Source organism: Acomys russatus, chromosome 11 (assembly GCF_903995435.1).
Source record: "Acomys russatus chromosome 11, mAcoRus1.1, whole genome shotgun sequence".
Taxonomy (NCBI): Eukaryota; Metazoa; Chordata; class Mammalia; order Rodentia; family Muridae; genus Acomys; species Acomys russatus.
The window spans coordinates 57,193,426-57,209,107 of NC_067147.1; the positions used below are offsets into that span (position 1 = coordinate 57,193,426).

General features: G+C 39.9%; 1 protein-coding gene across 1 annotated transcript in view; it reads right to left on the reverse strand.

Annotated features, from left to right (window-relative positions):
- Positions 1-15,682, reverse strand: part of Zfand3 (zinc finger AN1-type containing 3) — a 219,850-nt gene that overhangs the window by 148,745 nt on the left and 55,423 nt on the right. Inside the window, exon 2 of the mRNA XM_051153393.1 lies at positions 10,049-10,089. Coding sequence (XP_051009350.1) covers positions 10,049-10,089 — 41 coding nt within the window. The remainder of the gene's footprint in view (positions 1-10,048; positions 10,090-15,682) is intronic.

Genomic DNA, 15,682 nt, shown 5'->3' on the forward strand with positions numbered 1-15,682 from the left:
CAAAGCAACATCAAGATGAATTCCTTGACAATGCTGTAAGGTATGAAGTGGGATTACTTGAGAAAAAGGAATACATATTTTTTATGCCCTGCTAATCATTATCAACACACAAAAACAAGGAGGAGAGGACATTTTAAAGGAACACGTGTCTCAGAGAATTAAATACTTGATCTTAGGTTAAAATATGTATCTCCAATAAACTTTTCCCGTACTTGAGAAGGTGTTCTTTAAGGAATTGATAATGTAGAACATTGTAAGCATCTTTTAATTGATGCATACGATAAAGTCCCACATAAAATGCAAGCAATGCTAAGAAAACATTACAATTCTAAAACATAGCACATGACTTTAATTCTAACATTTCTGAGGCAGAGGCAGGTGAATTTCTGTCAATCTACAACTCCTTGTAGGTCTTTTTTCTTATCCATAGAGATTTCTAAGATAGAATCTAAAGATTTTTAGGGTTATCTTTAGATCACCAATATAATTTACTCACACAAGACAAAAAGAAACTGATGCTAAAATACGTACACAACAACAAAACAAAATAAAATGAAATTGCCATTTTTTTCAGCATTACCTCAGCTCACTTTCAACCTCCTTCACTCTGAAAACGCCTGGGATGAGCAGGGGTATTTTACCCCTAAAGGCTATAATATAAAATTCCTTTCAGTTAGACAGTACATAGCCGCCATTTACGTCTAAGATTGACAAGGTCACTCCTCTAGAAACAGTACTGGGCAGGAGCAACAAGCTTTCAGCTGCCAGTGTAACTTGGGACCAGTGTTCTAAGAATTCCTGATTACGACTCATTGAAACTAACAGCTTGCTGCACCATGTGCCGCGAATGCAAGGCACACCACTGTTTACCTTCACATAAAGCTGGCAAATCAGAAACTTCTACAAATGTCAAATATTTTTAAGCAAAATCATCTCCCCTAGTCTATTAAACAGCTTAACAATATGCTAATACAATGTTAATCAAAAGAGGGCAGGCTTAAGACTTACTATACATTCATTCACTAAGAAAATTAGTGAGATAATTTATCAACAGTGGCGTCGATACTCACTCAGGAGTGAGTATGCAGCACTGAATGTCCTGCCACCATGACTTGTCAAAGCATCAGTAGGACCTGCAAGACTCTCAGAGGACACAGCTAGAAATATGATGTTTAACTAAGTCCAATCAAATAAACAGCTGCAGCTCGTTTTTCTAGAAACTTTCATACATGGTTATGTTCAGTTGTTCTCAAGCTCTGTTCTCCTTACTCTCTCCCATATAGGCTAACAAACATCAAAATGTTGAATAAGCATCGCCAACTCTTACTCATCTAATTTTTCTCTTGACATTATTATTTCAAAACAACTGATACGAATCTGATTTTTTTTTTTCGTCAAAATAATTCCTGTGCAAAATAAGTATGTACAACACTGCCATTTAACTGGGCCAATCCTGTTTTCTAGAGTATATTTTGATATATCAGCTAAAAGTAATTCTGTTTTAGATACATGCAAATACAATACCAAAATATGGTCTTCCTTGAGGGTGATTTGGTAAATTAGCCTATGATGGTTTATCGAAAACCATCTGAGCTTTTAAATATTTGGTGAAATTTGAAACTAAATTTCCATTCTTAAATTGTATGCCTAATATTTGCCATTATCAGCTAAAGATAATTCTAGGACTTCAAATTAATCATTATAATTTCAAGTATCTCTAGAGACACTGTCTTTATCCACTGAGAACCTCCTTTGCTAGGAAAATAAGATCTAAATGTTACCAGTCTCATAGACCCTCACCCTCCTAAAGAGCAATAGGCAGAACTCACAAACTATAGCAATCGTTGGTTAAATGCTTAGGAATTTGGAGAATTCTGCCAATCCACCTCTCAAATGATCACAAAGAGATTTAAAGTGATAAGGTCACAAGAGGAAACCTACAAGCCACTCTACAGCTGAATCCTTAGCTCCAAAGTACTGATCTTTCCAACAGAGCTTTGTGAGTCAGAGCTAAAAAAAAAAAAAATGTTATATATATATATATATATATATCTTTTAATTCCCAAATGAGTGCCAGTCCCACTCAGGAGTGCCATGTTTTATTTAAAACATGTTCTTTCTCAGTAACCACTTTGTCCTAATTGGCAAGGCAGAGGCAGGTCTCTACAGCACATAGCTCATTACACTCAGTTTGGATTACAAAAGCACACGATGAAACAAACTGCATCAAAATGTACAAATTAACAGCTCAGGAGTATGGGACGGGGTAGTGGAATTAGACCATAATTTGGAACAAAATCCACAGGGAAGCTGGGGAAGAAATCACTAGTGCCCTTATAAGCCATACAAGGTTTCCAAATGAGCAAATACACAGCCAGAGGACGGACTTTTCCATAACTCAACCAAGCTGTTAAATATGGATATGAGAAAGCTAGTTTCTTTAACATGATTATGCACATATGTATGAGAGCAGGAATACCAACAAGGCAGTTTAACAATCAAAACCTACAGTTAACTGTCTAAATACGAAATTCATCTTTGTCTTCCCACTGACAATGCGCCAACAGGCCCACAATTAAGTCAGATTTCAAAACTTTTCTTTTTTAATCTTTTAAGAAGCTAAACACAGGAGACAAAATTAGAAATAAAGCTTTCTTATGCAGCACAGAGAGGAAGGTTAACAAGCTAAGTTATATGAAAAGGAACAAGAAAGACATTAAGAAGTGAAAATCTCACTACCAAAATAGAAAATGCTTTAGACAAAAACATCCCCCCTCTGTCCCTGTCTCTCTCCCTCTCTCATGCACGTGCGCGCGCACACACACACACACAAACGACACACACACTTCCTGTTAGCCAATCCATGAAGCTTCCAGCATGCCTCTCTAATTTTCCCTAGAGATCTAGACACAAATTACAACTGACCTCAAAGAAAAGAGCATGGGAAAAGCAGGAGCTACATGCTAATGCACTGAGATAGCTGTAGCCTGCTATTCAGTTCACTCTAAATCCACTTCTACCCTACATCCTTGTCACACAGCACACAATGGAGATGAGGAGGATTGGAGTCCCAACACCTACCACCAACCTCAAGTCTTCATTCTAAAATCTACTTAATGTTGGGGGTGTGGCAACCCAGATGAGCTGCAGTTTCCTTATCTGTAGAGACATGAGTAACATTATAAGGGTCATAAAAGAGCTGCAGCAATCTTAGTCACCAAGGCAAATAAAATCTTCTGAAAAGCAGAGACGGAAACTGTCCCTATCCTTCCTTTATCTTTTTTTCACAAATAGTTAACTCCTGTTCACATCCAAGTTCTCTCCTCCTTACATTGTTTGAGTGTTTTTATTTTTCTCCAAAAGAAGTCCTGTATTTCTACCGAACCCAACTTTTATTTGGTTGGTTGGTTGGTTTTGATACAGCCTTTCTCTGTGCAGTCCTGTTTGTTTCTTTCTCTGTATAGCCTTGACTGTCCTGGAACTTGTTATGTACGTCAGGCTGGCCTCGAACTCAGAAATCCGCCTGCCTCTGCCTCTCAAGTGCTGGGATTAAAGATGTGCACCACTTCACCTGGCCTCTACTCCAAACTCTTCAAGGTCTTTTTCTTTCTTATATCTAATACTCAGCGTATGAGGAACTCAAGAGAGTTAACACAAGCCTTTGATGAGCGTTCAGACTATACACAGACCTACTTTAGATTCTTAAGAGTCAACAAGCACCCTGGACTTCTTGATATAAAATTTTAAGGTAGTAAAAAAATCAAATTTTAGTTATAAGTTAGTAGCTTAAAGATATTCCTTTTTTTTTTTTTTTTTCACTTATTATCCCTTCAGATAAGAAAAACTAATTTCAAAAGAGTTATAACCAGGGAAACTAGCCAAAACTCTATAAAGTTAACCAGATCAAGAAATACTTTCAGTACCAATAGCAATGGTGAGCCAAAGCCACAGAAGCACACAAGAAACAAAATTCCCATTAAGCTCAATGCCATCCTGAGTCTATCATCAATTGCCTGTTCACATTCCTGTCAGATAAGAGGAAGCCCATACACCCAAAGCCTGCTGATCCCAACACCTCACTAGTTCCCTGAGTACACACAGCACAAGAGACATAAACAGTCGTGTCAAGCTGCTCTTCATAAGAGACCAACTATCTCCAAACCAAGCCGTTCTCAGATCTGGGAGGCCTCTGAATTTCTTTGATAAAGAAGTATAAATTGGAGCACAAGCCCCCTACACGCCCTGTTTGTCTTTGAAGTGGTTACATTTTCCTGCAGCGATCTGAGGGATACAATGTTCCCATCTACACCCTGTGAATATGAACCCTTTTTTTTTCAAGGGGAAAAAAGAACAGGGGTCTTTGTAGTTATAATTATGTTAAATATTCTTCAATAAAAATAATCCTGAATAAGGAATCTCTAACTCCAATGTCACTTATTCTTGAGAGACAGAAAACAGACACATAGCAGACAGAAGGCCAACAACAGAATGACTACTACAAGCCAAGGAACACGAGATACTGGTAAAACATAAGATGGTCTGTTTCTACAGTTCTGCTAGTACCCTGACTTAGGTTTCAGTCTCCAGAATTGAGAAAAGAAACACTGTTGCTTACCACCAAATAAGGGCCAACTGTTATGGCAACACTGTAACACTAATATAGTTAAAATGACACAGATTATAAAAACCAACAGAAATAATTAAAGTAGAAAGAACACTGACAGATGCTTGTTAATGGAAGGGCACTTTAATCCCAGCACTCAGGTGACACAGACAGGGTCTTTGTGAGTTCTAGGCCATCCTGGTCTTGGAAAGTGAGTTGAAGAACAGCCAGGGCTCTGTTACACAAAGAAACCTGGTCTAGAAACCAAACAAATAAACAAAGAAGGGACTTGAGCACCCATGTTTACTTTTAAAAAGAAAAAGAAAAGGCCACACATAGGTGCACAAACTTGTAATCCCAGCACTGTGTAGGCAGAGATAGGAGGATCCCTGAATTGGCAGTTCCAGGGCCCAGTAAGAGACCCTGTATCAAAAACCAAGCTACATCCTGAGGAATGACACCCAAGATTGACTACTGGCCTCTGAACCTACTACTAGCACACATACACAGAAAGGAAAAGGGTGAAACTAATTTTTAAAAAGTGAAATCTCTTTATTATTTTAAAATTTAATAGATGCTTTTGCTGGATTTTAATTGGTCAGTTAACAATTAGTACAATAACTATTAATATTCCTTTTAATTGAATTAGTCCATAAAGGTTAGAAAAAACTGCTTTTTCTGAATAATCATTTCTCCCTTACTTACCCAGTTTTATATGAATTATGAAGTGTGTATGTCTTGTTAGTCTTAAATGGAAAATGTCTAAATTATCATTGTCATTTGATATGAAATTTTTCTTACATACGCATGTGTTTGAACATTTCATCTTTCGCAAATCTGTTTTGTGACACTATGGCACCTTTAAGATATTAGGTCTAGAGCAGCAGTTCTCAAACTGTGAACCATGACCCCTTTGAGGTGGAATGACCCTATCACAGGGGTCATCTAAAGCCACTGGAAAACACCAATATTTATACTACTATTCATAACAGTAGAAGCATTACAGTTATGAAGTAACAATGAAAATAATTTTATGGCTGGGGTTATCACATGCAGAACTGTATTAAAAGTTGCAGGATTAGGAAGGGTAAAAACCACTGGTCTAGATGGAGGAGTGGGTTATGAATAAGGGGTGGACCTCAAGATACAAGCAAATGGCTTCCTACTCCTACCGCTGGTGACAGCAGGCACCACATCATGTCTTCCAAGGTGTCACAGACTTTACTCTCACACTGTAAGCAAAAATAGATATTCTTAATTAAAAACAAATCCCTTCTTTAAGTTATCTCTGTCACATCAGCTTTTTGTTTTGCTTTTTTGTTTGAGTTTTTTGTTTGTTTGTTTGTTTGTTTTTTGTTTTGTTTTGGTTTGGTTGGTTGGTTGGTTTGTTTGTTTGTTTTTTAAGTAACAGTTACATATACTGTTTAAAAGAAACTACCCACTCTTGATTTTTCGGTGAAGAATTTTTCTCTTGGCCAAGAAACAGCACATTAGTAATGCTTTTTTAACTCTGATTTTACCACTTTATGTGTATGAGTATCTTGCATGCCTGTGTGTCTGTGTGTCGCTTGTGTGCATGGTGCCCTCAGAGGCCAGAAGGAGGAGTCTGATCCCCTAGAACTGTTGTTGTTAGCTGCCATGTGGGTGCTAGGAGTCAAATCTGGATCCACTGGAAGAGCTGCAAGTAATCTTGACAGTTGAGCCATCTTTCCAGTCTCCAGCACTGCCTTAAAAAAAAAAATTGCTCAAAAATCTATACATATGGAAGAAGCATAAAGAGCCAAAGTATCAAGTGGTGTTTGATATAGTAGGCAAAGATTACATTTGTCTTCCGATATGCATCTATCCTAATAGCTATTCAATACTTTCTCATCCCCTGAGAGGAATCTGCAAGCTCTTTCCCACAAAGTATAAAATCATCTATAGACTCCAGATGCTTCCTAAGCACCGTACTCTCTGTCCCTGATTACGTCAAAGGTTTTGAACGTTTGTGGGTGGTAGAAAAGGCACTGCCGTACTAGATGGGTTATTCAGTCAAGCCTTTAAAACCTTCTATATCCATGCTCACAATCATCCTGTCTTAGGAGGTCAGCAAAGTCAGTCTGGGAAGGCAGAGGGATCACAAGCTTCATGCCAGTCTTAACTACAGAGTGAGTTCAGGACCAATTTGAGCTACTCACCTAGAACCTGTCAGAAAGGAAAAAGGAAGACGGGCGAAGGACAAAGAAGAGAGAAGCAAGGAGGGCAGCACAGAAAGCAAAGAAGTCTAAAGTGACAGGACACTGGGGAACATGCACATACCATTTAGAAGAACGTTTCATCAGTTAGCCCTGCACTAGCATCCAGCTTTCCTTACCCACAAGTCACCCTCATGAAAGAACTTCAAACATTTTTCCCTCACTTAATTTTATGTAAATATAACAAACTTCTGCTCTGTGGAGGCCAGAAGAGAACATCAAATCCCCTGAACTACAGTTATAGACAATTTTGAACCACCAGACAGGTGCTGGGAAATCAAACGCGGGTCTTATTTCTCCACATTTTAAAAAAAATTTTTTAAACCTTTTTGTATCTTTAAAACTAGGTTACCAGTATATAAGAGCCATTCTTTAAGTGTTTTCTGTCTTTTAAAGTGTATAGCTCATCTTTTTTGTTTTGTTTTGTGACAGGGTTTCCCTATGTGGCTCTAGCTATCCTAAAACTTGCTATGTAGATCAGAGCGGCTTAACTCATAGGTATCCGCCTGCCTCTGCCTTCTGGTTAAAAGCACTCATCAGTATGCCTAGGTTTTAACATGCATTTAAAACTAGAGTAGCTATAGCCAACGCAACCTTCATGCTGTCTTGTACACACTTCATGTCAATAATATACTTCTACAATCTTTTATTTTCATAATATGAATACAACAATACACAAATATTTTTAAAGTTCTATAGTATTTTCCTTTTAAAAGAATACAAGAAGTAGTTACTGGAAGAAGAAAGGGCTTTACAAACTTGAAATTAATCTTCGCTCTCCTCCTCGTCCCGCCCTTCTTGGAGAAGTTTGTGCATTCAAACTGGGTAGGCAGTCAAGGATGAATTTTTACTTCTGATTCTCCTGCCTTCACATCCCAAATGCTACTAAGTACCACCATATCCAGTTTATTTGGCTTCATGCATACTAAACAGGCACTATCAGCAGAGCTCTGCCCTCTCCTAAGACTTTTTTAGAGGAAACCTATTTTTTAAAAAAAGGATGGACACAGAACAGCACCAACAAGTTACTAAACTATAACCAAAGAAAGTAAAACTGAAACAAATCTAAAGAAACATAAAGACAACTGACTCTATTGATAATTTTTTAAAAATATTCACTTATCCAGGAACATTAGACAATTAAGTATTTTATGTGATCTACCTTATTCAAAGGTATCTGGCCTTCCCAAGGGAAGATCATTACACACTCTAATGGAGGGCACTCTGAGGACAGAGCTACAAACCTCTCTAAACTGTAACAACTAGATTCATCTGTCCTACTACAGTTCTCATAGGTGAGGAAACATTTCTTTCTATCTGTAATTATAGCTATCAACAGAATACAGTCCTGCACAGAACCTAGCATAATATGTTTAAAATTGAACAAAGCTCAAATTTACCAATGATTCACTGCTTTAAAAAAAAAAAACACTCAAGCATTTGACAAATTGGTAACTTTGAACGGATGAACGCGTGCTCACAATTTCCACCTGTTCCCTCGTTTAGGTGCAAACTGTCAAGGTTGAAGGGTTGCAGGATGGTTGTTTCTTTGGCCAAAGAGCATAAAGAACTCAAGATAAAAATTAATGACAAAAAACTGATTTGACTGGACTCTTCTGAGCCCCCTTCTTGACTGGGCTTCTCTTCAGCCTATATATCTATACCAGATATATTCTAATATAAAAAGGCTTAAACACTAACCGTCTTCTACATAAAAAGTTTGCATCCTTAGAATTACCCCATGCACAACCCTTCACCGTTGAGTGTGCCTCTGCAAACCTAACAACTACCAAAATAATGCACTGTTCTAGTCAGCATTCAAAGGCATGTCCTGATCGCTTTCAGAGGATTTACTAAAATGAACTTAGAATTATGAATTTTTCTATGTTCCTTTGAGATAAGTACATGTCTCCTCCTACAAACTTGGGAATGTTTTACTCAAGAACTTGAAAACCATGGGTTTTTTGGTGGTTGTTGGGATTTGGGGGTTGTTTTGTTTTGGGGTTGGGTTTTTGTTTTCTTGTGTTTTTGTTTTTGTTTTTAAATGGAAACAGGGTTTTCCTTGGCTGTCCTGGAGCTTGCTCTGTTGACCGGGCCAACCTGGAACTCACAGAGATCCACCTGCCTCTGTTTCCCAGAGTGGTATTAAAGGCATGGACCACCACTGCCCAGCGGAAGCCATGTTTTTAACATGTAATTACCAAGATTATCTCCCAGACTCTGGAGGAAGGCAGAGCCCTAACTTTGTTCATCATCAGCTCACACACAGAGCTGGAATATCAGCATATTTTACTTATTAGTTTTTTAATTTTGTGGTACACTTCATTTCTGTGTCACCTGTCCCACATTCTTGAACTCTCCCTTTGGAGGCCCTGCTGCCACTATGCAATATGCACCTGAATTCAGTTTATGCTATGCCCTGTTGTCTACTCTGACAGTGTATCACTGAAGTCTGTCCGTAACACTCCACAGTGTCCAGCTTTGCTTACCTCTGACAAATTAAGTTAAAAAGAGAAACTAAACATATTTCATCAGTAAAGTGAACTAATTATAGAAGATCATTAGCTATAAACTTCTTTTTAAGAATATAATTCAGGAAGGAGTCATAATTCATGGGGTCAATCAGTATGTGGGATGGTAAAGACCCTGGGCAAGCACCAAGCCCCAATCCTATGTTCACAAATGATGGATCTAAAGTCCAAAAAGATGAAGTGACTTACCCAAGATGATTCAAGAAGGGTTCTGATTAGGAGGGGCTAACTCAGCATGATTCCAGCATAAAAATATTCTTCGGTGGTATGCTCATTGGTATAGCGACATTTACTATTAATCATTTAAATCAAGATCAGAGATTAACACACATGACCCTACTAAACCAGACACATTTTAAAAATTCCTCTGTACCGCAATAGCTGAGCAAATTGTATTTTATGCAAATACACATGAAATTTCATTTTACTCAGAGAGACAAGTTCAGCAATCTTAAGCAAATATATGAAGCACCCAGTGAAGGGAATCTGCTTTCACACACAAAGAAAACAAAGCCCCATGCAAAATCCAAAGAGAAGGGCCAAATAATTTAGATAATCTTAAAATAACCAAAAAGAAAAATAAATAAATAAATAATTCGTTGGAGGTTTTAAAAAAAAAAAAAAAAGAAAGAAAAAGAAAAGAAACAGAAAACACCCAAACCCTTTTCTGCACTTACCAGCAAAGCATTTGGAACAGAGATTCATAGTCTTGCTGGACCTGGGGCAAAAAAAAAAGAAAGAAAGAAAGAAAGAAAAGAAAGAAAGAAGAGCTAAAAATTCTGTATCACTCTAATCAAAACAAAAAAATTAAACGCAGGCAAAGAATTTGCTGGCCAGACAACTGATCTAATAAGCTAATAACAAGCCTGACCAGCTACCTATCCCATCCCAACAAAACAAAAGCAAACAAAACTAAAGTAAAATGCATGGGTTTTTATATTTTACCTTTGCATTAGCCAATACTTTTATTTGCTGCAATTAACAGCTGGGGTAGCAATAAGTTTAGGAGTGCTGTAGTAGCCCAGGAGTCAATTTATCTCACAGGATTCATCGTATTCCCTCTGTGAAGCGTAGACATGCCTGCAAAGGGGTTTTAAGCATTCGCCCATAATCACAGGCATTTGCTCTCTCCATTACTACAAGTTTTATCTCCTCTTTTATCTTCTTGCTCTAGTTGTAGTTCAGATCCTGGTCAGATTATGACCTTGTTGTTTAAAACTCTTCCTTCGGCTGCTCCCAATTTATTTTTCATGTCCTTTCATCTGTTAATAATAGCTATAATTCACTGAATATAACTTGGACGGACAATTTAACATAACATTATCTTACTAATCATCCCAGGCTCCCTAAGATGGGTATTGCCATACTGCTTGCTTCACTTTAAAAAATTCATATTCATGTCTGTATAACCAGGAAACTATAACTGGCTACAAGTAATGAATATTAAGTAAAGAAATGGTCCCCCTCCAACTTATTCTTAAATAAGCCAGCATCCACTCTCATCCCATTTGACCACTTTGAACAGTTTTCCCAGCACACACACCTAGACAACTGTAGATGATTACGTCTCTGACCTGTCTGAGCAAACTAAGGCCATCCTGTCCTCTTCCTTTTCACAACATAGCACCTGGCAGCACACAGACAGCCAGGGACTACAAAGACTGAACCATCTATCACATGTAACTCCCTGCTGCTTACTGGACCCACCATGTTCCAGGAGAACTCATTCTTAGAGCTCCTTCCAAAGACCTCTGAATATACTCCACATCGGGCAAGCTGTCCTATTTGCAGCTTCATTCCTAGGCAACTCTCCTCCCAGCATTTAAGCCTTGGGCCACAGTTGCCCCTACAAATAGAATAAAGCAATATTCTTCCGTCCTTTTTTCCTTAGTTTCACCATTTAAGCCTCAGATCTGGGTGTGGTGATGCATACCAATCACCCACACTTGGGAAGAAGGCGGTTGAGGCAGGAGCATCACAAGTTTGATGCCAGCCTAGACTACATAGCAAGACTCTGTCTCATAACGCCAACAAGCACATTTAAAAAGCAGGGGAGAGGGGAGCCTCCCACAGGAAGCATTTCTTAGTATCTATGCCAAAGATTACAGAACAATAAAAAACGGTTCTCATCCAACTCCAGTGTCTGTTCTTCTCACCAGGAGAAACATGGGCTGCTTCTCTCCACACCAACCAATACCAGCCCAGCACATCAGCAGCTCCAGAGAATGATCCAACAGCTACAGATCTCGTCTGTGGAGGTCAAGTCTGCTCTCTGATAAGACAACAAATCTAGACAGAACTGGACTATCAGCCATTCCTTCCTGTGAACTGAGAGTAAGGCGGTCCTCTAGCAGGTCCCTTCCTGGTGTTTGTTATCTCTTTCTTCATGCAGTACCCAAGAGCCAGCAGCCCGTCGTCTATGGGAAGCCACGGAAAGCCTGCAGAGAGCCACAACGCAGTTCCACCTACATCAGTTTTAAAATCTTGCTCCACAAAACTAAGGAGGAAAAAACCTGGGGGGAGGGGGACAAAGTAGCGTGTCCTCCCCCCCCCCCCCCCCGCAGTTTCCGTAATCTCTCTTCAGACAGTTTACTCACAGTGCCAAATCAGAGCTCTTGCTATGCCACAGTTGGCTGGCCCCTCTTAGCCACCTTTATGAACAGCAACACTTCCTTCCAGTTGCTCAAATGCAAACCTTGGGTGGCAGCGTTAGCCCCCCTTTCCTGCTGTCCCCTGGACGGTGCTCAACAAGACCCCACCACTCCACTCGCAACTGTACTTGTTTCAGACCTCTGTCCCTCAACTCTTCTGGCCACCCCAAACTCTTGCCACTGTAAAAGACCTTTCATTGTCTTCTGCCTCCTTACAACGATTTTCCACTCAGTAGCTAGGGCAATCCCCACTCCCTGCCCCTTTTTTGGTTTTTCAAGACAGGGTTTCTCTGTGTAGCCTTGGCTGTCCTGTACTCACTTTGTAGACCAGGCTGGCCTGGAACTCACAGAGATCCACCTGCCTCTGCCTCCCAAGTGTTGAAATTAAAGGTGTGTGCCACTATGCCTGGCTCATTGTTACTGTTTTGATAAAATTTGGTTAATGTTCTTCCCTGGTTTTACAAATGCATAGTTCTTTATACAAATTTGGGAGGAGGGAGCAAACTTTAAGCAACAATTAAAGACATTCTACCTCAAATGTCATTTTACTAACATATAACATGCTTGCTTGTTTTTATGGGCAGACAGGTATAACTCAGAATTTACTACTTTTAATGGTAAGCCATGGGGTATGCTCACATCACAGGGTCAGACATTCAAATACAACAAATATTTCATAAAGAAACCCATCAAAATTCATTTTTTATTTTACATGTATACATGGGAGGAGTATGTGCATATGTACATGTGTGTGCAGGTACACTGTGTGCTCATATACACATGTAGATATATGTGTGTGTGTGAGCACATGTAGATGCCAGAGGCTGATGGTATCTACCTTCCTCAACCACTCGCCCTGTATTTTACTGAGGTAGGTCTCTCACTGAACCTGGTGCAGGATGATTCTGTTAGTTTAGCCTAAGTTAAGCCTGGGGATTTCGTTTTCTCTGCCTCCTGAGGGCTAGAATTTCAGGCAAGCTGCCCCTTTTATGTGGTTTCTAGGGACCTAAATTCCAGTCTATAAGCTTGCACGGCCAGCACTTTATCCACTGAACCATCTCCCCAGCCCGGGGTGGTAGGTTTAAGAGAATGTTTCTAGTGGTTGCTCTGTGGGAGCATGAGGACCTGACTTCCGCCATAGCACCCACATAAGAGCAGAAGTGCTAGTCCACATGTGTAATTCCAGCACTGAGGTTAGAGGGAGACAAGCTCCAGGGACTCTAGCTGCATCAGTGAGCTCCAAGTTTACTGAGCCCCTGTCTCCTAAGATAAGGGGGCGGGGATGCAGAACTGTTGCTCTCACAGAGGACTTTAGTTCAGGAACTGGTTCCAATACCTTCTTCTGCCCACAGACATCAAACACATACAGGTACAAAGCATAAATGCAGGAAAAACTCTCATACACATAAAAATAAATCTTTAAAAAAAAAAAAAAAGGCTGGCGTGGTGGCACACACCTTTAATCCCAGCACTTGGGAGACAGAGGCTGGCAGATCGCTGTGAATTTGAGGCCAGCCTGGTCTACAAAGTGAGTCCAGGACAGCCAAGGCTACACGGAGAGACCCTGTCTCAGAAAACCAAAAGAAAGAAAGAAAGAAAGAAAGAAAGAAAGAAAGAAAGGAAGGAAGGAAGGAAGGAAGAAAAAGGTAGAAAATACCCAATATTGCCCTTAGCCTCTATACACTCGTGCACAGGTGCAGACACCCAAACAGGAACAATCCAGCAGCTCTGGTCTTGTGGACTGAAGAGGTGGATACAGAAATGTACATTCAACCACCCCAAGCTCACAGGGTGGAGCCAAAGAGCACTGTTTCTAGAGAACGCTCTGTGATGCTTGTGGCCATTTAACAGTGAAGAAAATTTTTATTGGTGGTATTAAAAGAAGACAGAGGAAGAAATCTGAGAGACTACTCTGAAAATTAGGACAAGACTGAAAAGCAAAGTTAAAAAAAGAAAGAAAATGAATGGATGTGCTTTTACTTTTTATGATGATCATGATTCAGCTGAAAAGGTTTTGTTTAGAAATATCACACTATTTTTGTAGTTGTTTATTTGAGAAACAGAGTTTCTCTGTATAGTCCTGGGTTTCCTGGAGCTTGCTCTGTAGACCAGGCTGGCCTCGAACATCAGCCTGCTTCTGACTCCTGAGTGCTGGGATTAAAGACGTGTGTCACCACATCCAACTTATAAATATCACACTATTTATTAACAGGCATAACTGTGGACTGAAAAGGCCAGTCTCAATAAGATGTACAGTCCAGTGGATCACAAAAAGGCCAGAGGAATGGATATGGCAACCTTTTGAGTTGTGAAACTTCATAGGCTGAGGAAGTAAGTTTGACCATGCTAGAAACAGTGATAAAGGGGAGGCTGTCGCGGATGTAATGGACCAGAGAGGTGGTGGTGACATCCACAGCTGTGGTCCTGGTTAAAATGGTAGGGGCAGCCAGTGTGGAGAGCACAGCATGAATGCCAAGGTAGAGGACAGGATCTGGAAGTACAGGAGGAAACGTCTATATGAAGCAGGAAATGTGGGTCCAATCACCGTACTAGTAGAAACATGATCTTGGAAATCAAAATGGGCAAAGCAACCAAATGACAAGCTGTAGGAGGGGTGGGTTTGTTGAAACTGGTAGTTCCTGTAGTGGAGACAGTAGGAAAGGGCTCTGTGTTCTTACTAGGAGCAAACACGGAGAGCTGTCAGCAAAGCTACAGACTACTTTAAGACAGTCTGTCTTTGCCAGTCCTGATGGGGAGCGCCTATAATCCCAGTATTGAGGGGGAGGGAGGGAAGGGGGAAGGGGTATGGGGGGGCATCTTAGGCAGGTGGATCGCTGTGAGTCCAAGACCAGCCTGATCTACAAAATGAGTCCAGGACAGTTGAAGCTGCACAGAGAAACCCTCTCTCGGAAAACCAAAAGACAGACAGTTGTCAGGGGCACATGATAGAAATGATCGCTAGTAAGGGCAGCTGCTGCAGTCTCAATAGGAGCCTTCCTTGCTGAGGACTACCAACAATTTGCAAACGTGCAGCTACTGATTAATGCAGTGAATGCCAACTTGATGACACTTCACAATTCTGTCTGTTGTAGGTTTCTCGTTTCTCCTTTTGCTTTGGCTGCAATGATTATACATCCCTGTAAACTGTGGTATTGGTACCAGGACTGAAAAACTAACAAACTTTTAACCTAAAAAAAGACTTCAAGATAATTCATTGTGGCCAGACAGTGGCAGCATATGCTTTAATCCCAGCACTTGGGAGGCAGAAGCAGGCAGATCTCTGTGAGTTCAAGATCACCCTGGTCTACAGAAAGAGACTTTCAAAATAGCTAGGGCTGCATGGAAAATTCCTGTCTCAAAAATCAAAAAATAATTTTAAAAATTTACTGTGGGAAATTAAAATAACATTTTCCAATTAGTCTGAAATCTAGAAATCTCTAATTTATTTTTTATGAATATTACTATCTCTCTGTGCCCAAAATGCACATACATGCCAATGCCAAACCCTCCAAAAAGTTAGTATAAAAAAAGCAGTAAGTAATCCCATCCCCCTATGCAGTTTCCTTGGCAGCTGTTCTTCCTCTGGTTCATCAGGAAAGGTTAAACCTGGGACACTAGAAAAACTGAGGAATAAAACATGCCAAGATCTTCCAGTATTCT